The 22,638-nt window shown below is 36.9% G+C and overlaps 2 protein-coding genes across 2 annotated transcripts; one reads left to right on the plus strand and one right to left on the minus strand.

Annotated features, from left to right (window-relative positions):
- Positions 1-46: 46 nt before the first annotated feature.
- Positions 47-16,331, minus strand: pmelb (premelanosome protein b). The gene is made up of 14 exons (XM_054784977.1): positions 16,119-16,331; positions 11,476-11,572; positions 11,212-11,360; positions 8,959-9,057; positions 8,739-8,885; positions 6,617-6,745; positions 6,368-6,529; positions 5,267-5,599; positions 4,914-5,120; positions 2,925-3,062; positions 2,745-2,847; positions 2,462-2,667; positions 2,304-2,394; positions 47-387 (listed from the first exon to the last, which is right to left on the minus strand). Exons 3-14 carry the CDS (start codon positions 11,264-11,266, stop codon positions 228-230), a joined length of 1,830 nt encoding a protein of 609 aa, XP_054640952.1. The 5' UTR covers positions 11,267-11,360; positions 11,476-11,572; positions 16,119-16,331; the 3' UTR covers positions 47-227.
- coq10a (coenzyme Q10A) lies at positions 15,147-20,709 on the plus strand. Its single transcript, XM_054785030.1, has 5 exons — positions 15,147-15,676; positions 16,200-16,355; positions 18,594-18,786; positions 18,845-18,946; positions 19,025-20,709. Exons 1-5 carry the CDS (start codon positions 15,540-15,542, stop codon positions 19,190-19,192), a joined length of 756 nt encoding a protein of 251 aa, XP_054641005.1. The 5' UTR covers positions 15,147-15,539; the 3' UTR covers positions 19,193-20,709.
- Positions 20,710-22,638: the final 1,929 nt, after the last annotated feature.

Consider the following 22,638-nt stretch of genomic DNA (forward strand, 5'->3'; position numbering starts at 1 on the left):
CTTTCATCGTGTTGGGTTGAGTCTTACCAATAAAGTACGACATGAGTGCTCCAAGCAAAGTTTAATGGAAAAAACACTGATTGAATGCTTTCACTAACAAAAATTTCAGTAGAAAAAAAATCAGGCGTAATTCATACAAATGTTTAAATCTACGTGATGTTTCATGTTTTAAAAAAAGGATCCTTTAAAAAAAACAAGTATAAAATGAAAAGCCTGGTCAAAGTGGTTCACACCAGTCTGTCCTGCAGCAGGGGGCGCTGGTCCAGCACTCCTTGCCTGTTGAGGAGCGTCCACAAAGACGACGAAGCGGAGCCGGCGTGGCGGCAGACCTCCTGAGGGTCTGCGACCGCCCTGGCGTCCTTCAGACGCTGGTAGGACTTCAGGCGCCTGTCGAATGATGAACAAATCCACACAGGGTGTCATTCGAATTAAACTGTGAAAGGATTCACTTAAATTAGGATGCAACAACATTCCCTCCCATTTAAATGTGATAGTACACGATTCACTCTGAATATGGTGTGATTCATCTCAATGAACTAATATGATTCGATCCAATTTCGATGCATACGATGCGATTCACTCCACTTAAATTACAATGCAAAAGGATTCAATTGCTGTTCAATTGCTGTAAACTGTGATAGAAGGCGCCCCCGAATGGACTAATAAAGTAATGCAGGTTTTAGATGCATTCATGTTTATACCCACGCGAGAAACAAGTAAAACATTTAATTTATTTTTGCAATACTACAAATGCTACAAATTAATTAGAATTGAATTTGAGAATTGAGAAAAAAATAACATTTTAGTTTTCAATTCACGTAATATTATGAGGAAAAAAATCCTAGAAAGAGTTACAGAATGTTACAAACGTTACAGAATTATTTTCATAAATATTGATAAATATTTATTTAAATTATATTTAAAAATATAATATATAATATAATATAAGAATAATATACAGTACATAATATATTATAATATTATAATATAAATACAACTTAATTAAATCAATATATATTTTATAATATATAGTCATAATATACATTATCTATTTATTAATATTTATTTTTCATTATGAAAACATCGTGTAAATAGTAATAATAATAATAATAATAATGATAAATCAAATAAAATGAAAGCCTTGGTAAAAAGAATCCTGTTACATTACGTTTTCCTGTTCTTTCAAAATGAATCGCTCTCTAGCATGCGCACAATGCCAGAGGCGCCCCCTGCTGGAAGTCAGAAACTTCAGCCAACAAGTCAGCCAACAAATAAAATAAAATAAAATAAAATAAAATAAAATAAAATAAAATAAAATAAAATAAAATAAAATAAAATTAAATTAAATTAAATTAAATTAAATTAAATTAAATTAAATGTTAGAGAAGCAAAATGTTACAGAATTCTTTTCATAAACATTTTAATATAAAATTATAATATAATATAATATAAATATAATAATATAATATATTTAAATATGTATAAATAGAACATTTATGTTGTAAATATATATTACAAAAAATATAATAGAAATAATTATAATATTTATTCATAGTATTAATGTTCTATTTATAGATATTAGTTTTTCATAATGAAAAAACATGTAAATAATCCAATTAAATAACAAAATAATAAAAATAACATCCATCCATCCATTTTCTATACCGCTTCTCCTGTTTAGGGTCGCGGGGGTATGCTGGAGCCTATCTCAGCTGACTTCGGGCAACAGGCGGGGTACACCCTGGACTGGTGGCCAGCCAATGGCAGGGCACATATAGACAAACAACCATTCACACTCATGGACAATTTAGAGTCGCCAATTAACCTAACATGCATGTTTTTGGAACATGCATGAACATGAACATGCAAACTCCACACAGAAATGCCCCAGGGGAGAATCGAACCCAAGTCTTCCCGTTCTCCAGACTGTGACTGTGTGGCCAACGTGCTAACCACTAGACCACCGTGCGGCCCTAAAAATAACATATATAATAAAAATATCTTGAAAAATGATATATAACTTTATGGGGAAAATATGAATTTTACAAAAAAAAGATGCACTATTACAAGCTTATTCTTGTAATATCACACGCACAGGAAAACGTACACGGGATGTCTACATTTTACAAGAAAATTACCGTAACAAGATCGATGTATTCGTGCAATATTACAGAGGGAAAAAACACGTAAAATGAAGTCTATCAAACAATTTCGGTAAATGGACACCAAAGAAAGGAATATTATTGCTATTAGTATTAGCAGTAGTATTAGTTCGCTTGATGTTTACAGATGGATAGACTTACCTGTAAGTAAAGGCCACAATTCCTAGAGACAGAAGGAGGACCATGACGGCCAGCACGGTGACGATGATGCTGGAGGAGGACACCTCAGAGCCTGAAAGAAAAAGATAACTTAGCCAGGCCAGCGAGCAGCGTCAAGTCCAAAAAATAAGAGGACGCACCCATGTCCACTCTGACTTTGGCGCTGCCGACAGCCAGACTGACGTCGTTGGCCATGGACACGTTGATGCAGTAGACGCCCGAGCTGTTGAAGAAGTGGTGCAGCACCATCTGGCACACTTTGGAAGGCTCCACCATGTTGCAGGTGGTGTGGATGGGCCTCAGGCACTCTGCATCCAGGATCACGCTGCACACCTCCTTGGGGAAGCTAGGTGAGGTGGGCTAGGGGTTAGGGTTTGACCCGGGAACAGGCTATTTCTGGTGTTTCGTATGAGTGAAGGTCACCTTCCCTGGCAGGTAACAGTGAGATCAATAGCGTTGTTGTTCATTCCCGGTGTCGCCGTGGCGCTGTTGTCCATCTGCAGGATCTCCACTTTCTGGATGGCCTCTGCAAGCAAAAAGACAAGGCAACCATAACCATCACGGTTCGATTGGGTTAGCTCATGGAGAGCGTTCAGGACCCACCAACCACTTTAATGTCAGCAGAAAAGGAGCCGTAGCGATAAATCACGCAGTCGTCCTCTGTAGGTTTGTCCTTTGCTTCCCTTTTGGCGACGAGGACCACGGCAGCTTGGCCCGCCCGTATCACGGGACGCTTTAATGCTGGACAGCAGGAAAAGAGTCACGTCTACGTTCAAGACTGCACACAAAGTACATGCTTGGCTTTGGCACCAAGACGTTATTGTTCACCAGCAACACGCAGAATGATTGCAAAAAATTTAAAATGTGATCCACAGCTCATTTTAGTCACTTAATTTTTGTTAGATAAAATCTCACAATTTTATTACTCAATAATTGCAGTCACTAAATAATATTTAAATTTGGTTTGGTTTGGTTTGGTTTAGTTTATTTGAACATGAAGGTTACAATGGAATACATCTCGTGAGTCATTTTTTGACAGTTCCACATGTCCAAAAGGAGTAGGAAGAAGCAAAGCTTATTTAATCCTACCCCCCATCCATTCTACATCTAGTACAGTACATGTAGTTCACTTCCTGGATTCCATGTCATGTTTTCAGTGATAGTCAGGATAACACATAATAGATAACGGTGAGATAACCGTCCCCCCAAAAAAAGAGAGAACATTCATAATAATGATAATATGATGACAATACTAAATAAATAAATAAATAAGAACAAAGCTTTTTTTTTTTTTTTTTAAACACAACAAAGAAAATTATAAAAAAAATAAATAAATAAATAAATAGAAATAAATAAATAACAAATAAAATTTAATTAAATAAATAAAAAATAAAATAAAATAAAATAAAATAGAAAATAAAAAAATAAATAAATAAAATAAAATAACAAACCAGACAATTTGTATCGCTTTTTAAAAATAATTTATTACAATAAAAACTTAATAATCAGTTGGCATTTTATTATTTTTTTAACTGTTTCATTTTTTTAAATTCAGTTTAATTTTTATGGATTAGATTTTTTGGTTTGTTTTTTTTCAACATTTTTAATTAATTAAATTTTTCAAATTCAATAAAATAATTTTTTAAGACACAATTACACCATTTTATTACCTATTGCAATAACTACATAATTCATTGCATTTTATTATTTGTGTTTTTAACTGTTTTGTTATTTAAAAAAATAAATACATGTGATGCTAAATAAAATATAATAAATGAATTCATCAAATTGGTTAAATTCAGTTTAATTTTTATTTATTTAATTTGTTTAATGTTTTTCACTTTTTTTAAACAGTTTTATCATTTTTATTACAAAATAAATGTATTCAGAATTTAATAATTATAATGATATATTCACTTTTTAAACTAATTTCTTTTTTAAAAAATGTATTGCAATAACGTCATAATTAAGTGCATTGGATTATTTTTGTTTTTAACAGTTTTATTATTTTTTACAACAAATGAGTACATGTGACGTCAATAAAATGAAATAAAATAATATTTTAGAAAAGCAAAATGATACAGAATTATTTTCATAAATGTTTATTTAAATAAAATAAAATAAAATAAAATAAAATAAAATAAAATAAAATAAAATAAAATAAAATATGTAGGTTTGAGGCACTTCAAATATTAACCTTGCACCTTGTCTATTGTCTATAACTCCAAATTAAATTAAATTAAACAAAAATTTGAATACAATTAATGTAGGTATTGAATAAATTACTGTATATTTTAAAAACTTAAAAAATAATCATGTTCAACACAAGACAATGACTAGAATATTTTTTTTTGACATTTTTACTCTTTACACGTGATTATGAAATGATATTTATGTATATGTATTTTTTTAGAGTGACATATGGTGGAAAAATGATAATATTTTCGTTTCATTTCTGACCTCACTGATTGGCTTGGAGCAGTCATATGATGCTCTGCGTCATGGCCCCGTTAAAGGCTGAGGGGTAGTACTTAAAAATGACTATACTACTGTAATAATTACTTCACCGGAACCAAATGTCACCATCTTTACCTTCCATCGCCACGTCGCTGCTCGTCTCCTCCATCAGCGAGTTGGAGGCGGAGTTGGCGGGCCCCTTGTAGTTGATAGGTGAGGGGGTCTCTGAGGGGGACTGTGAGGGCCCTTCCTGGGCGGGCTGAGCCGTGGAGGTCTCGTCCTCGCTGTTGTCCTCCTCGGTGTCCGACGGAAGAGCGTTGGTCTTCAAAGCAGTTGCAACCACTGGACACACACACACACACACACACACACACACACACACACACACACACGTTGAATGACATATGACCCAGTAGAGCGCATAGGCTGGATCCCTGGGCCTTTTTGTTGAGTAAATGCAGAAAGATGTCATTTTCTGCCCTGATTACCCGAGGTGTCCTGATGTCTGGGCGGTGCGGGGGCCTGGGTGGTGGTATCCACCGAAGGCTTGCAAGCCTTGTCTGGGATGACGGCCTGGACCACCACGTGGGGCTTGAAGGCGCCGGAGCTCACGTACGTGTGAGTGACAGTCGTTTCCCTGGAGATGAGCGCCCCGCTGCTGTCCCCAAAGTCCCAGTTGAAGGTGATGTCGGCGTCGCTAAGGTACAGGCTGGGGTCGTGCAGCGTGACGCTGAAGGCGATGGCTCTGTTCAGCACGAAGCTCAGGTCTCCTGCCAGGACGTCGTTGACCTGGTCCAGGGTCACGGCAAATGGGATTTGATCTGAGGGGACGAAATGCTGAAGATGATCAACTGGAGTTGCACAAAAACACAAGATTTGTTTGTTTTCATTGGTGATGGGAAAGAGGAAAAAGGTGTGATGATAACTATAGAGCTTGCATTTCATTTCATTCACAGATCACAGATGAACAGAGACAGTATTATAATCAACCAGTTCAAAAAATATAAATAAATAAATAAATAAAAATAAAAATAAAAATAAAAATAAAAATAAAAATAAAAATAAAAATAAAAATAAAAATAAAAATAAAAATAAAAAATTAATTAATAAAAATTAATAATGAATAAAATTAATTTAATTTAATTTAATTCACAGATCACAGACAAACAGTGAAAGTATTATATCAACAAGTTCAATACAATCAAATTAAAAGGAAATTAAATGAAATAAAATGCTAGATTAGATTAAATTTAAATTTACATTTAAATTTAAATTTAAATTTAAATTTAAATTTAAATTTAACATTTTTTAACTGGTTATAATACTGTCTCTGTTCACTGTTTAATTTAAATTAATTGAATTGAATTGAATTGAATTTAAACAGAGACAGTATTATATCAACAGTTCAATACCATCACATTTAAATTCAAAATTAAAATTTAAAGCGCATGAGGAGCTAGATAAAGCTGCTGGATGCTGACCACTCCTGATACTTCAAATGCAGTTATTGCCATCTTGTGGGGTTTATAGAAAAACTCCATGAGGAGGTTGCCTACAGCCGCAGCTGTTCATACCAATGAATTCCTTACCAGTGATGGAGAACTGAGTGGAGGCATACCCCAGAGGGATGAACTTCTCCTTGCTCCTGTAGTGGTAGATGACAATGTCCATGGTGTAGGAGCCCAGTGGGACGGCGTCCGTGTCGATGGTCAGGGAGGACGAGGGACCGTCGGCCACTTGCCAGTACTGACCTGCCCGGAACGGGAGGGGGAACATTATTCTTGTACTTTTTCTTTGAGAAGGATCATACATTTGATGCGTGTCACAACAAAACCTACCCCAGGTCTTCCACACAAACACGTAGTTGGGCTTCTTGTCCTTCTTGAAGGGCGTGCCATCAGGGAAGACCGCCTCCCAGTCGCTCTTGTGAGTTGGGAAGACCGACTCTGACTTGAGATGCTTTGTCCCTGCAGGAGAACATAAAACAGTGAAGAAGACCCTCTACTGCTAACAGCCACTAGGGGGCATACATGCTTTGCATTGTCTCCTTTTTTTCTGTTTGGCTGCTGACGTCATTTCCATGAATAGAGGATCACAACAGTTGATCAACGAGTGTCCAAACACAGCCACCAGGGGGCGTATTTGCACTGTATTGTATTTTAGGCAGGTAAGTATTGTTTTTACATATTGTTTTATTTTTAATGATAATACCCGATGAATATCTAATAAATGTAAGCCTTCTATACCCATCACTTCACGGAGGTACGAATAATGTTGTCAATTTACGAGAATAAAGTCCCAAATTTACAAGAAAAAAAGTCGTCAATTTAAGACATCCATCCATCCATTTTCTTTGCCACTTCTCCTCTTTAGGGTCGCCGGGGTATGCTGGAGCGACAGGCGGGGTGCACCCTGGACTGGTCGCCAGCCAATCCCAGGGCACATATAAATTTAAGACTTTATTCTCGTAAATTTAGGAGAAAAAAAGGCGTACATTTCTGGAAAAAAAGTTGAAATATTACCTTTGCTCAATGCCAAAAGTCACATAAGTCCCCCCTTTTCATAGCTGTCTCAGGCAATGCCTGTCACAATGGAGTTTTAAAATGATCTGAGATTTCGAGAAAAACTCGTAAATTTAAGACTTTGTTTCTCGTAACTTTACAACATTATTCTATTCTTGAAATATTACGACTTTTTTTTTGTAATATTATGATTTTTTCCGGGAAATGTACAACTTTTTTTCTTGTAAAGTTACGACTTTTTTTCTCGTACATTTACAAGTTTTTTCTTGTCAATTTACAACTTTATTCTCGTAATACTAGGACTTTTTTCTTGTAAATGTACGACATTTTTCTCGTATATTTACAACTTTTTTCTCATACATTCATGACTTTTTTCTTGTAAATTTACCACTTTATTCTTGTAAATTTATGACTTTATTCTCGTAATATTACAACTTTTTTGGCATAAATGTACGACTTTTTTCTCGTAAATTTACGACATTATTCTCGTAAACGTACAACTTTATTTTCGTAATACTAGGACTTTTTTCTCGTAAATGTACGACATTTTTCTCGTACATTTACAACTTTTATCTCGTACATTCATGACTTTTTCCTCATAAATTTATGACTTTGTTCTCATAAATTTACGACTTTTTTTCTTATAAATGTATGACTTTTTTCTCTTAATATTCCGACTTTATTCTCATAATATTATGACTTTTTTTCAGAATATTACGACTTTTCTGTTTTCACATAATTGTACAACTTTTTTTCTCGTAACTTTACAACTTTATTCTCGTAAACTTATGACTTTATTCATGGAATATTACGACTTTTTTTGCCGGAAATGTACGACCTTTTTTCTTGTAAATTTCTGACTTTATTGTCACAAATTTACGACTTTTTTTCTTGTAAATTTATGACTATAATAATAATATTATTACTTTATTCTCAAAATCTCAGTTTCAATTTCAATTTGGCCCTAATACTCCATTGTAAAGAGGAAAGCAGGCTTCGCTACACATCTACACATCATTAAAGGCTTAATTGTATAAAATTCGGCCAGGAATATATTTTTTAAATATTTTTTTTTATTCAATAATTTCCTCTTTTGTAAGGTGCATACTGTAGAAAAGGAAATTTGCTTTTAAGTCCACACTTTTTACCTTCGGGACCAATTTGGTCCCGTTTGACTCCCATAAGGTGTACACGTTTTCGATATCTACTTCACGCATCGGTACCCCATGAATACTCATAAATAAATCAAAGCTTACTATGCCCATCACTTTGCTGACAGCTTTGTAAAAAAAACCCACAGGCTTCACTACACATCTTTAAATGTAGAGCTATAAGTTTTATAATTATGTTTTTTTCAGCTGTTAAAATGTCATGCTAGCACTTCAGCATCCCATATTGTAGCTACGCTAGTGTGGCTACAAGTGTGTGTGTGTGTTACCGTTGACGACGCAGTCTTCCGCCCAGACCACATCTCCATCATCTTGTACTTTTTGGTTGTGGGGGAACTCCAAGTCGATGGTGAAAGTCACTTTGGCTCCGGTCAGAGTCGGTGAGTCGTTCGCGACGTTGAATGTTACTTTCCCGCCTGCGCCAAGACGACATGAAAAAAAACAAGAACAATACGCAAAAATACTGTCTGTATATTTTGGTGTGCGAACCTTTCCAGGAGTCTGTGAAGCGGGGGTCTCCATCCTTCCAGATTGGGTAAAGCTTGGTGTTCCAGGATGGGTAACGAGTGAAGCCGCCATTTTTGGGCTCTAAAATGACAAAAAGGCGGTACTGCTAAAGTAGAACACCACTGAAGTTGTAGAACTGGAAATGCGATGAAAAAGTGTGGGTGGTTAACTTCTTTTTACACTTGTATGACACTTGTAAGTATGTTAAAATGTGATGGCCACAGCTTGACCCTGGAACAGACTATTTCTAGTTACATTGTTTCCTATGGCGCAACTTGGTATTTATAGGTGGAATTGTGTTGTTATGTTATCACTTCTGAATGATTTTAACAATAGAGCCCCAATGGCCCCAAAATACGCCTTCACATCCCTCAGTCCGTATCATGTGACTCTCAGGCGGGTGGGATTTTAACACAGATTAAGAGGCCACGGGGCGGAATTGGGATGAAAACAAACAAACAAAAAAGTCTTGGTTTTAAAGCAGGTAGCTGAAGTGTCATCAATACCGCAGTTGGGAAACTAGAAGTTAGTCAATTAAACATGTTTTTGGAACATAAATTGTTGTGAAGATGTTTTAGGTTGACTTGTAATTCGGAAAAAGTGAAAATCTCAGTGACAATCAGGCTCATTCATGTGTGGTGAACACACAGAATCTTCACCTACTACTAATACCGACCTACTAATATCAGCATGATAACAATAACAGTGATTAAAAAAAATAAAATAGCCACTTATTTTTAAATTAATTATTTATAAGATAAAATAAAAATTGTCACTTATTTTTTAAAATTCATTTTACATTATTTCTAAAATAAAATAAAATAAAATAAAAGTCACTTATTTTTAATTAATTATTTCTAAAATAAAATAAAATAAAATAAAAGTCACTTATTTTTAATTAATTATTTATAAAATAAAATAAAATAAAATAAAATGTCGCCATTTTATTACTCAAAAAAATTAATCATTTTATCATACATTAACTAAAATAGAATTCTTTTTACAATGGTTTCATAATTAATTGTCATTTTATTTGCATTTTTAACCGTTTCATTTTTAAACACTTAAACTGATTTAATGAAGTCTAATACAAAATGAATATTTAAAAAAAATAAAATAAAATAAAAAAGTCGACTTACATTTTTTTTTAGGTAGAATTTCACCATTTATAACATAATAAAAAAAATAATATTTTAATACATGAACTAATTTACTCATTTAATTTTTTATAAATTATCACAAAAACGCCATAATTAAAGGCATTTTTTTAAATGAATAAAAGCGATGGAAAACTGTGATAGAAAATGAGCATTTAAAAACAAATAAAATAAAATAAAAACATCTGAAAAAATACAAAAAATACAAAAAATACAAAAAATACAAAAATACAAAAATACAAAAATAAAAAATAAAAAATAAAATGAAAAAAATTTCACCATTTTATTAGTAAAAAAATGTAATCATTTTATCATACATTAACTAAAATAAAATTATTTTTTACAATGATTTCATAATTAATTGTCATTTTAGTTGTGTTTTTAACCATTTCATTTTTAAACACTTTAATGAAGTCTGATACAAAAATAAAATAAAATAAAAAAGCTAACACAGTTTTCTTTAGATAGAATTTCACCATTTATAATAATAATAATCATAATAAAAATAATAATATTTTAATACATGAACTAATTTACTCATTTAATTTTAAAACATCATCACAAAAACTTCATAATTAAATGCATTTTTTAAAATGAATAAAAGCGATGGAAAAATGTAATAGAAAATGAGCATTTCAAATAAAATAAAATAAAAAATAATAAAATAAAATAAAATAATCTAAAATGAAATAAAATTAAATTAAATGTCACCATTTCATTACTCAAAAAAGTAATGATTGTATCATACATTAACTAAAATAAAATTATTTTTACAATGATTTCATAATTAATTGTCATTTTATTTGCATTCTAACTGTTTTTTTAACCATGAACTGATTTACTTTTTTAATTTTAAAAAATGATCACAAAATCTTCATAATTAACTGCATTTTTTTTTTTAATGAATAAAAGTGATGGAAAAAAATGTAATAGAAAATGAACATTTCAAGAATAATAAAATCAAATAAATAAGTAAGATAAAATGTCACCATTTTAGTACTCAAAAAATGCAATCATATTATCATACATTAACTAACATGGAATAAAAATAAATAAAATAAAATATATACACACTCACTGGCCAGCGTGTGTGTGACGGCCACCAGCAGCATCAGCACAGCAGACGTCTTCATCGTCAGGCTGCCTCCTCTTCCACTAAAATCCCTTTAGTGAGCAGACGGCTGCGGGAGCGTGCCTTTATGAACTCACTCGTGTTTGACCCACGCGCTGTGTCAGCAGACACATGCACACACACACACACACACACACAAGTTATTATGATGATTATGATTATGTACAGTTCTAAAAGCAGGTCTGGAATGAATGGATGAAGGTACAGTACCAAGAAGACTTATTGAGAAAGTGCACATAAGCGGGGATCACATGTGCGCAAAGATTGAGGTCGTCTCCTCGGCGGCCACTTCATTAGGTACACCTGCCTGCAAGATATCAGCACCTTTTTTTTTTTTTTTTGTCACTGACATGTTTTAAATCCCACATTCATGAACTCATTCATCAACATTTCAATGTAGGCTACCGGCGTTTGTTTTTAACATGTTTATAGCTGTCCACCAGGTGGCGCTGCAAGTTCCCCGTTCAAAGCATGCAGCGACATTTCTCTTGCCTTTGCAACTTGTTCAGGTTGTGCAGAAAAAAATAAATTTTCGAGTTATGGAAACAGTGGATAAACATCTGGCGTTACAGCTGACAAAGAAAATCACCCCCCATGTCTAATCATGTATCTCGGGGGCCTCACTTTGGGCACCCCTGGTCTACAGCAAGACTCCTTAATGACAAAACGAGAGGTCACGGGGGGTCTTAAAGGCGGTGGGGTTTGTTGCAAATTCTACAAATCACATGCTTCTGAAATAGTCCCCGAAATAAAGCTCGGCTCAGGTCACATGACCCGTTTTTGGAAGGGGGGGTGCGAATGATCACTTCTGGAAGCAAATAAATAAATAAATAAATAAATAAAAAACCGTAATGCACAAGTCAAGTCTGCTAATGTAACAGCTGGATAGTTGGCTTTAAGTGTGACACTAGAACACAAATGAGTGTGTATTTGTGTGTCAGTAGAACAATGGGTCACACTATAATACAAATGAGTGTGTATTTATGTGTTGTATGTGTGTTAGTAGAACAATGGGTCATACATGCAACCACAAAACCCCCCCCGGCAGGAATGCAACGTTAAGGAGGATTACGGACGCACTTGTGACTCCCTAAATTCATCCGGATTTTTCCACTTTACTATAAAGTCACTTTGGTGAAAGACTTTTTGTCTCCTTGTCATCATGTGCATTTAATGCGAGCATCAAGCCCCCGCCCGAAAAAAAAAGCACTTTAAAAAGACAAAAACAATGTCACCATTCACAGGAAAATCGCAATCCTCGCTCGCCATTTGGAAACGAGAATCTGCTCGTACCACAGGAAATCACGGCAAGGGAAATGGTCTGTTCCAGGGTCAAACTGTGGCCAAAAGCCACGTTTTAAGTCACATTTTAACATTTTTAACGGCCATACAGGTGTAAAAAAAAGTTATTTATATATATACTGTAATATATGTCTATAATATGAATTTGTATTATTGTTAATTTGTAATATATAATATATAATATATAATGTATACATTAATAACAATAATATATATACCATATATATAATATATTAATAAGTAAATAATTATTAATATTAATCACAATAATTAATTACTTTTAAAACTTTTAAAAATATATATATAAAATAGCCTAAATATACCACTGCTCAAAAAAATTCGAGGAACACTTTGAAAACACATCAGATCTAAACTGGGGAAAATGATCTTGAATATCTTTCCTGATAATAAGTGGGTGATGTATTAGTAAGAAAATGATGCCACATAATTTGATAGAAATGAAAATGATCACCCTATAGAGGGGGGAAATCAAAGACACCCCAAAAATGAAAGTGAAAAAATGATGCAGCAGACTGGTCCATTTTGCTAAAATGTCATTGTAGCAACTCAAAATGATTCTCAGTAGTTTGTGTGGCCCCCACGTGCTTGTACGCATGCCTGACAACGTCGGGGCATGCTCCTAATGAGACTACGGATGGTGTCCTGGGGGATCTCCTCCCAGATCTGGACCAGGGCATCACTGCGGTACCTGGACGCATGGAGGAGATTCCAGGAGACAGGTAGTTACACCAGGAGAGCTGGACAGGGCCGTAGAAGGTCCTTCAACCCTCAGCAGGATCGGTATCTGCTCCTTTGTGCAAGGAGGAACAGGATGAGCACTGCCAGAGCCCTACAAAATGACCTCCAGCAGGCCACTGGTGTGAATGTTTCTGACCAAACAATCAGAAACAGGCTCCATGAGGGTGGCCTGAGGGCCCGACGTCCTGTAGTGGGCCCTGTGCTCACCGCCCAGCACCGTAGAGCTCCATTGGCATTTGCCATAGACCACCAGAATTGGCAACTACACCACTGGTGCCCTGTGCTCTTCCCTGATGAGAGCAAGTTCAACCTGAGCACATGCGACAGACGTGAAAGGGTCTGGAGATGCCGTGGAGAACGTTATGCTGCCTGCAACATCATTCAGCATGACCGCTTTGGTGGTGGGTCAGTGATGGTCTGGGGAGGCATATCCCTGGAAGGACGCACAGACCTCTACAGGTTAGATAACGGCACCCTGACTGCTATTAGGTATCGGGATGAAATCCTTGGACCCATTGTCAGAACCTACGCTGGTGCAGTGGGACCTGGGTTCCTCCTGGTCCACGACAATGCCCGACCTCATGTGGCAAGTGTATGCAGGTAGTTCCTGGAGGATGAAGGAATTGATACCATTGACTGGCCCCCACGTTCACCTGACCTAAACCCAATAGAACACCTCTGGGACATTGTGATGCCCTAGTCCACATCTGGGAGGAGATCCCCCAGGACACCATCCGTAGTCTCATTAGGAGCATGCCCCGACGTTGTCAGGCATGCGTACAAGCACGTGGGGGCCACACAAACTACTGAGAATCATTTTGAGTTGCTACAATGACATTTTGGCAAAATGGACCAGTCTGCTGCATCATTTTTTCACTTTCATTTTTGGGGTGTCTTTGATTTCCCCCCTCTATAGGGTGATCATTTTCATTTTATCAAATTATGTGGCATCATTTTGTTACTAATACATCACCCACTTATTATCAGGAAAGATATTCAAAATCATTTTCCCCCAGTTTAGATCTGATGTGTTTTCCAAGTGTTCCTTTAATTTTTTTGAGCAGTATATATACAGTATACACACACACACACACACACACATATATATATATATATATATATATATATATATATATAAAACGATTTTTAAAATTATATATATTTTAAATTATTTGTTTAAATTAATTAAAACTAATAATTAATTAAAATAATTTTAATAGAATACAAAAATATAAATACATGAATGAAATGAATAATAATTATAAATATAATAATTATATAAGTATTGATGCTGACGAAATAAATATTTAAAACATTTTCAAAACAATTATATTTATTGATTTTTTTCTACTCTAAAAATTAAAAAAAATAATAAAGTCAAATGGTTATGCCTGGTAATTCTGGATATAAATGCCTTCAAAAGTTTTTTACACAAAAACAGCCATTCATTTTTCTGCAAAAAAAAAACCCACAGTAAAAATAATAAAGAAAGAAAATAAATAAATAATAAACACAGCAATTCTCATAAAATAAAATAAAAATACATTAAAATAATATAAAATATGAATATGAACATCTGTGCCTTCAAAATGGAAACTTTTTTACTCAACAAAGCAATTCAGTATAAGTATAACAATAAAAACAGCCATTACAGCAATTCTAATAAAAAATAAAAATTACATAAAAAAATAAACATTCTAAACCTGCATCTTAAATGAAGGGGCATCTAAGGTTTAACCACAATATAGCATGCATTAATCCTGCCGGCACGCTAGGGGGCAGTGTTCTAACCCAGTAGCCGTTTATGTGTGCCGCCAAGCAGCAGAACAAGGTGTTTGTCCCACCGGCGTTTTATTTAGCAGCAGAAGGTCGAGCAGAGACAGGCGGCGAAATTTGGCACAAAAAAAACCCAAAGCTAAAGAAGAAATTATCGCCAATAAATCTGCTGTATGTGTTGATGGGTACAATGTCAGGGCGTTCGTAGTGACGTTTTTGCTTTATGTCGCGTAAATTGGGACTCTTACGAAAGCTTGCTAGCTGGCTAATGTTAGCTAGCGGTTAGCTAGCGTCACTAGTTACGTTGACAGCTAGCAAGCGAGTGCTATTTTTTGACACGTATTACTTCTTGACTTTTTCTCGCTTCAGGCTTTTTTTTTTAAATTCCGATTTCGGCTGAAGTTGTGTTCCAGTGAGAGCGAGTGTCTGCTGCCTTCATGGCAACCACGGCTAGTGCCCGGAGGTTGCCCATGGGTGTGCGGACTTTCAGCGACTATCTCCAGCTTGCTATCGTAGGTTCTCCTCGGTCGTGCCGGGCGGCGGTGCCTCGAGTGTGCAGCCGGCAAAACATCAGGTAAGCAACGCCGATGATGTATAACATAAACGTTGTTTACTGTAAGTGTAACTATGTCGCTCTAACAGTAACATCAGGGCGCTTTAAAATGATCCGTCCCGGGGTCAAACTGTGGCTGCGATCAAACCTTTCCCCAATGCAATATTAAGTTTGACAAATTGTCAACTTTTTAAGCATTCTGGCCTCTCTTCCAAACGCAAATTCCTCCTGAAGAGGTCTGGTACTCTGCAGTTGAGTAATGTGACCAAAGACACATTTTTAAAAATACCCGTGTCAGTGCGTTCATGGGCAACTGGGATATTTCCAGTGCCGTCTTGCCCGGTGTAGGTCAGCATTCCAGCTAGTCAGATGTCAACGTAGAAAATACCAGCAGCTAGCCTCCACGTGTGTGTGTGTGTGTGTGTGTGTGTGTGTGTGTGTGTGCGTGTGCGTGTGCGTGTACCTTTTGTGTTGTGTTGTTGTCACCCCGTCGGCCGGAACATAGTCGTCCTTTCCAACGGCGTCTCTGCTTGTTCCCCGGCAGACATTTGTCCTCCTGTGGCATCCTGATGACCCGATCGCCCAGAACGGCGCTGTGCCTCCACGACTGGGACGCGGCCATGGCGAGTCTCCCCCAAAGCAGGAACTTCATCAGCCTCACCAACAAGAGGAAGGAGTACTCGGAGCGCAGGATACTTGGGTAACGTGTGCTCGCGTTGGAAACACATGAACATGGAGGAGTGTCATGATCTGTCAACGGTAGTCGTTATTGGCGCTTCATTTGGGTGCTAAGTGAATTTAAATGAGTCCTTGAAGGTGACACCGTGCAAGTCACGCCTTGTACAAGTCTCAACAGGAACAAGAGAGACTGGCGCTCTTTTTAAACTTTATTGCCTGACTTAACACGACAACAGCAATCGAAGTCGTCCCTCCCACTTCATGGTTCAAAGTCTGAGTACGGCCTATTACTACTCAAAAATGATGCGTATTTCAGCACATTTTTATGTATTTTTGGCCTAAATGATACAAATATAGTCCTTCCTCGTTTATAAGTATAAGTGAATTTCCGCAAAGTAGGATTCAGTATTAATTCTTGGAATATTTTTGTAGTTACGGCATAGAAAACCTGTTTACGGTCTTGGAAGTATGGTTTTTAACATTATTAGAAACCTCTAGACATGACGTAACAGCCCATAGTCACCTTTACACTCCTATTACCCAATATAGTAGACATAATAAGAGAAAATAAGACATATTAGACATAATTAAGATGAGAGTCACATGTTGGCATTGACAGCGTACTTCCTGGTGGTTATTGACTCAGTGTATTGTAATAGCGGCTTTAAATGGCTTTACACTCGTATTACCCACTATAGTAGACATACTGTAAGAGTAAATAAGCCTTTTAAGACGCAAATAAAACTCCTGCTAGTGTGTGTCACAGCAAATGTGTTCCCCAGGTAGAGGTGGGGGGAAATAATCGATTCTTAGATGCATTGCGATGCGGACATTGACGATTCTTAATAGATTCATGAATGTTAATAATCGATGCTGATGGAACAAAAAGACGGAAAGCGGACGGTTTATGGTGGTGCACCTAAGTGTAATGGCTGCCACACACGGGAGGCGACAAAACTGTGATTGGCAAAAACTCACCGCCAACGCGCAGCAAACATTGCACACGAGCGGCTGTGACCAGCTACACCGGTGAGTGATGCGTTCACATCCTGAGCAGTTGTACGAGTCTCCCACGGATTTGACTGGCTGTCAGATGTCGAGGGAATTTGGGGAGGGGAGGGGGGGGGGGGGCAGCAAAGTAGTTCAGAGGAGGAAAAGCGGCCGGTGTTGGTAGAGAGTTCTCTTGCTCGTATTGAAGATAAACGTACATAGATGTCTGTTTTAAATGAATGTAAACTTCCCCGATATGTTTGCTCTGGCGCCAACGAGTTCCCATGCCGCTGCTTGTTTCTTTGTATCTCTATAGTCTTTTTATCTGATTTCTTTATTAGAAATGTCAAATAGCTGCGGAGATGCGTCTGTTTCATGTTTATTTTAATTGTGCATCATTACAAATATGCTTTGTTTTGGTAGTTACACGGTGAGTACAAAGAAATTATATAGAGGAAAAAAATGATGCATGAAAAAATGGACAAACTATTGATCACAAAAAAAAGATGCATCAATAATCGTTTTATCATCACATTGAATCGTGAGGTGGCCAGAGATTCCCTCCCCCATCCCCAGCGGACCCTAGGGGCGGGCGGACAGTTGTGTGGAGGACAGGAAGTGACGTCGGAGGTTCAGAGTTGAATTTTAGCTTGTCGTGGCTCGTGTTGTTATCATGTTTATTTTTTTTATTATTATTATTATTATTATTATTATTATTATTGTACCTGTTGTGAGATAAATGCCTGTTCTGGCCATCGCCGAGCAATTACTGACACCTGGTGGCCAATGTAGAATACTACAGTCACAATTACAATCCTCCTGCTCCCTTGTACTGTATATGGATTTTGGCTAATTGAGCCATTTTTATGCTTAATTTAGCCCAAGAATAGTTTTTTTTTACTAACTTTATTTAGTTTTCTCTCTCATATTATAACTTTTAAAAAGTTTCTTTAATATTTCAACTCTTATTTATAGTTGAGTTTGTCATAAAGTTGCGACTTTTCTTCTCATTAGAATACAACTTTTGCTCTTTGTTTTGACATTCTCAAAAAATTACAGCTTTTTAAAAAATATTTTTGTTCTATCGGCACCAAAAAAAAAGTCAAAATTCTTCCATTTTCCTTGTTTTCCTTTTTTGTTATGTTTTTATTTTGGGATGAAAATGATAACACACACACAAAAATGTACTTCTGGGATTTGGAGCCCCCGACGGGAAAAAGGCTGCTGAAGTGTGAGTGAGGTGGGGTGTGTGTTTTTTGGGGTGCGGCAGGTATTCCATGCTGGAGATGTACGACGTGGTGGCCAACGTGGACGACTACAAGCACTTTGTTCCGTGGTGCAAGAAGTCTGTGACGGTGGCCAAGCGCGCGGGTCACTGCAAGGCCCAGCTGGAGGTGGGCTTCCCGCCCGTGGTGGAGCGCTACACCTCCATGATCACCAGCGTCAGGCCTCACCTGGTCAAGGTGCGTCTCCCCGCCACCCCCACCACTGTGCCCTCCCTAACCGGGGTTTGTTTTTCAGGCCGTTTGCACGGACGGGAAGCTCTTCAACCACCTGGAGACCATCTGGCGCTTCAGTCCCGGCATTCCCGGCTACCCTCGCACCTGCACTGTGGACTTTTCCGTAAGTGACCTTCTCTCTCTCGTCTTTTTCGTGAGCATTTCCCTGACGACTCTCCCCCCCACCACCACCGGCCGCCAGATCTCCTTCGAGTTCCGCTCGCTGCTGCACTCCCAGCTGGCCACCATGTTCTTCGACGAGGTGGTCAAGCAGAACGTGGCCGCCTTCGAGCGCCGCGCCTGCAAGCTCTACGGCCCCGAGACCCGAATCCCAAGAGAGCTCATGTTCCACGAGGTCCACCAGACGTGACGTCTCCGCGCCACCGCCCGCCTCGCCCAGGCCTTAAAGTCCCGCCTCATCCCGCATGATGCTTGAATGACAGCGCCCCCCTCCCCCACCTCCAGTCTACCTCCACTCATGTAGAAAAACCACAAACACTAGAAGAAGAAAAATAAACCGCACGGTGACGAAGAACAAAACCTGCTTTTATTTTGAAAGACTTATTGTGAAGGAGAGGAAGCAGCATCCTTGACTGATTAGAAACAACGCTTTGATGCATTTATTTTTCATTTATGTTGTCACTTGCTTTTTTGGGGGATTTAATGTGCCATCTTTAGCTTCAAATGTATTCTTTCATGAGACAAAGTCTTTCTTTGCCTGCTGTCATGTTGGAGTGTGCAGTTAGTTGACACTTTTTAAAGCTGCACAAAAAAAATCAGTTTGCACATGTGGAGGTCATAGCTTGGTGGACTACTGTTGTTTTTTTCTTTTTTTTTTCTAATGCGGTATTGCACTACTGTCCAGTTTTTTCCCTTTTATCCATGGGGGAAAAACATTTTTATTGTATAAATAAAAGCTGTTTTTTCAGCCCCCCCCAAGTTACACAACTTCCCCCAAATTTACCCCCCCCCCCCCCCCCCCCCCCTTATTTAAAAAAACAATTTGTTTTGGATGAAAAGAAAAAAACACAGAAACTGTCTTTTCTTGATCCCCAAAACAAAGTAAATATTTTGGGTTTTGCCTAATCAATATATTTTAAATAAGATTTTAGACAACAAACCCCCCCAAATTTGACTATTAAAAAAAAAATGTAAACAATATTTTGGATGAAAAGAAAAACACAAATATTGACTATCCTCAACAAAGTGATATTTTGGGTTTTGCCAAATTTTTTTAAGATTTGACTGTTTTAAAAAGTAAAAAAAAAAAACAAATTTGACTTGTTTCTTTTATTTACATTTTTTTTTGATGATTGGATAAAAAGTAAGTTTTATTTAGAGACAGTTAACTTTTTATGGGGGGGGGAGAAGGGAACAAAACCTTAAAGCCAATTTAAAAAAAAAAGACTTTTTCAAAATAAACCAAACGTACTGTTGGGCTACAAAATAAATGCTTGATGTACCATGATGTGTTTTTTTGCTTTTATTTATGCACATTATGTATGGACGCAAGTAGAATTTGTTTTGAATTGCTACCAAACGACAGTTTTTTGTTTTTTTTCGGCGTGGGGTGTTATGCTGACGTGGCAAAGTAAATCATTGAGTCAAGTGGGTCAAAGGTGAACCAATCAGCAGTGTTAATACAGTAAGATGTATACACACACACATATAAATATATATTTTTTGGTTTGCTTTCCAGAGATGTTTACTTTGCTAGAGGACATATATTCCAAAATAACTTAGTGTATTATGTCATGTTATTACATACTCTATAATGTCCAAGTCATGTTGTACACAAAAGATTCAGATTCAGCTTGAAAGCGTATCTTGGGATCCAATCATGATTTTTAACAAATAAAAAAAAGCTACATATTTTCCACGAGTGATTTCTTGTCTCCAAGAAAGGAGAGGTGAAGGAATGTGGGACGGCTATTCATAGAAGAGCAGGGAGGGGTCATGTGATGTTCCAGAGGAAGAGGACCGGCATCAGTTTCTGTCAATTGATCGGTGATGAATGGCGTCTTGCACTACTTGGCTGCAACCAGCAGAGGCGCTGTTGATTCAGTCTGGACTGGTTCGCTGTCTAAAGTTCAACACTGACAGACCACGGAGGCAAGAAAACGGGAGTTCACAACATTCAGATTCTTCCATTCCTTGAATATTTGTAAATGTCATAAATATATCAAAAACAAACTAGTCATTTTTAGATTAATTTTTTAAAGTACTCCAATTTTATTTGTTTCTATCCATCCAATCCATTTTCTATGGTGCTTATCCTTACTAGGGTCGTGGGGGTATGCTGGAGCCTATCCCAGCTGACATTGAGAGGCGGGGAACATCCTGGACCAGTCGCCAGCCAATGCCAGGGCACATATAGACAACCATTCACACTCACATTCATTCCTATGGACAATCCCCAACATGCTAACCACTCGCCTATTTACTATATACTTTACTATATACAAAAATAAAAATACTTTCCATTGTTTTTCTGGATTAAAAAAAAAAAAGCGTTTTGGTTGTGTTGGAGATAAAAAGGGGAAAAAAGTGTGACTTCATTTATTTTTTTATTTAGAAAATAAGTTATTTTTATCTCTAGAGAAAATGAAAGTCAAATTAAAAAAGTCAAAAATGGCTTTCCAATGTTATTTTGGGGATTAAAAAAAATAATTGTTTTTGTTGAGGTGGAGATAAAAAGGAAAAAATGTGATTTTACTTATTTGATTTATTTTATTCGACAAAATAAATTCCTTTTGTTGAGTTGGAAATGAAAAGGAAAAAAAAAGTGTCATTTTATTTATCCTTTCATTCAAGAATTAAGTTTTTGTTGCTTATTTGGAGAAAAGGTCAAAATTGTTTTCTTTCAGCAAAAGCCAAAAGTAAAAAAAATGAAATAATTCTTCCTGTCTATTTCAACAGACATTCAATCAATTGTGTTGTTTTTATGTAAAAAAAAAACCAAAAAACTCTTAAACTCTCTCTTAATCCAAATAATACAAAAACTATTTCTATGGAAGCCATGTTGAGAAAAAACTAAAACACTCTTAATGTCCAACAAACCACCAAAGTGGCTTTTCTTTGGTATATGAATGCAAAGAAGAAAGTCTTTGTTTTAAAACTAGGAGATGTGTTTTGCACTGGTCAGTGACTGTGCACTGTTGTTGACACTGCACTAGCTAGTGACAATGCGCGCTATTGGATGACACTGCACAATAGTAAGTCACACTGCGCACTGTTGGGTGACACTACACTAGTTAGTGACACCGTGCATTGTTGGGTGACACTGCACTAGTTAGTGTCACTGTGACTGTTAGGCGACACTGCTCACTAGTAAATGACACCGTGCACTGTTGGGTGACACTACACTAGTTAGTGACACTGCACTGTTGAGTAACACTACACTAGTTAGTGACACTGTGACTGTTGGTTGACACTGCACTAGATAGTGACACTGCACTGTTGGGTAACACTGCACTAGTTAGTGACACTGTGACTGTTGGTTGACACTGCACTAGATAGTGACAATGCACTGTTGGGTAACACTGCACTAGTTAGTGACACTGTGACTGTTGGTTGACACTGCACTAGATAGTGACACTGCACTGTTGGGTAACACTGCACTAGTTAGTGACACTGTGACTGTTGGTTGACACTGCACTAGATAGTGACAATGCACTGTTGGGTAACACTGCACTAGTTAGTGACACTGTGACTGTTGGTTGACACTGCACTAGATAGTGACAATGCACTGTTGGGTAACACTGCACTAGTTAGTGACACTGTGACTGTTGGTTGACACTGCACTAGATAGTGACA

This window comes from Dunckerocampus dactyliophorus, chromosome 1, assembly GCF_027744805.1.
Source record: "Dunckerocampus dactyliophorus isolate RoL2022-P2 chromosome 1, RoL_Ddac_1.1, whole genome shotgun sequence".
In the NCBI taxonomy this organism is placed as follows: domain Eukaryota; kingdom Metazoa; phylum Chordata; class Actinopteri; order Syngnathiformes; family Syngnathidae; genus Dunckerocampus; species Dunckerocampus dactyliophorus.

What these genes read in the sequence shown, in the direction of transcription:
- pmelb (XM_054784977.1), bottom strand. Translation starts at nt 11,266, where the DNA reads ATGAAGACGTCTGCTGTGCTGATGCTGCTGGTGGCCGTCACACACACG. An exon ending in GTTTGTGTGGAAGACCTGGG is followed by an intron (nt 6,530 to 6,616) that starts GTAGGTTTTGTT and finishes CGTTCCGGGCAG; the next exon opens with GTCAGTACTGGCAAGTGGCC. An exon ending in CAGACATCAGGACACCTCGG is followed by an intron (nt 5,121 to 5,266) that starts GTAATCAGGGCA and finishes GTGTGTGTCCAG; the next exon opens with TGGTTGCAACTGCTTTGAAG.
- coq10a (XM_054785030.1), top strand. Translation starts at nt 15,540, where the DNA reads ATGGCAACCACGGCTAGTGCCCGGAGGTTGCCCATGGGTGTGCGGACT. An exon ending in TGCAGCCGGCAAAACATCAG is followed by an intron (nt 15,677 to 16,199) that starts GTAAGCAACGCC and finishes GTTCCCCGGCAG; the next exon opens with ACATTTGTCCTCCTGTGGCA. An exon ending in TCAGGCCTCACCTGGTCAAG is followed by an intron (nt 18,787 to 18,844) that starts GTGCGTCTCCCC and finishes TTTGTTTTTCAG; the next exon opens with GCCGTTTGCACGGACGGGAA.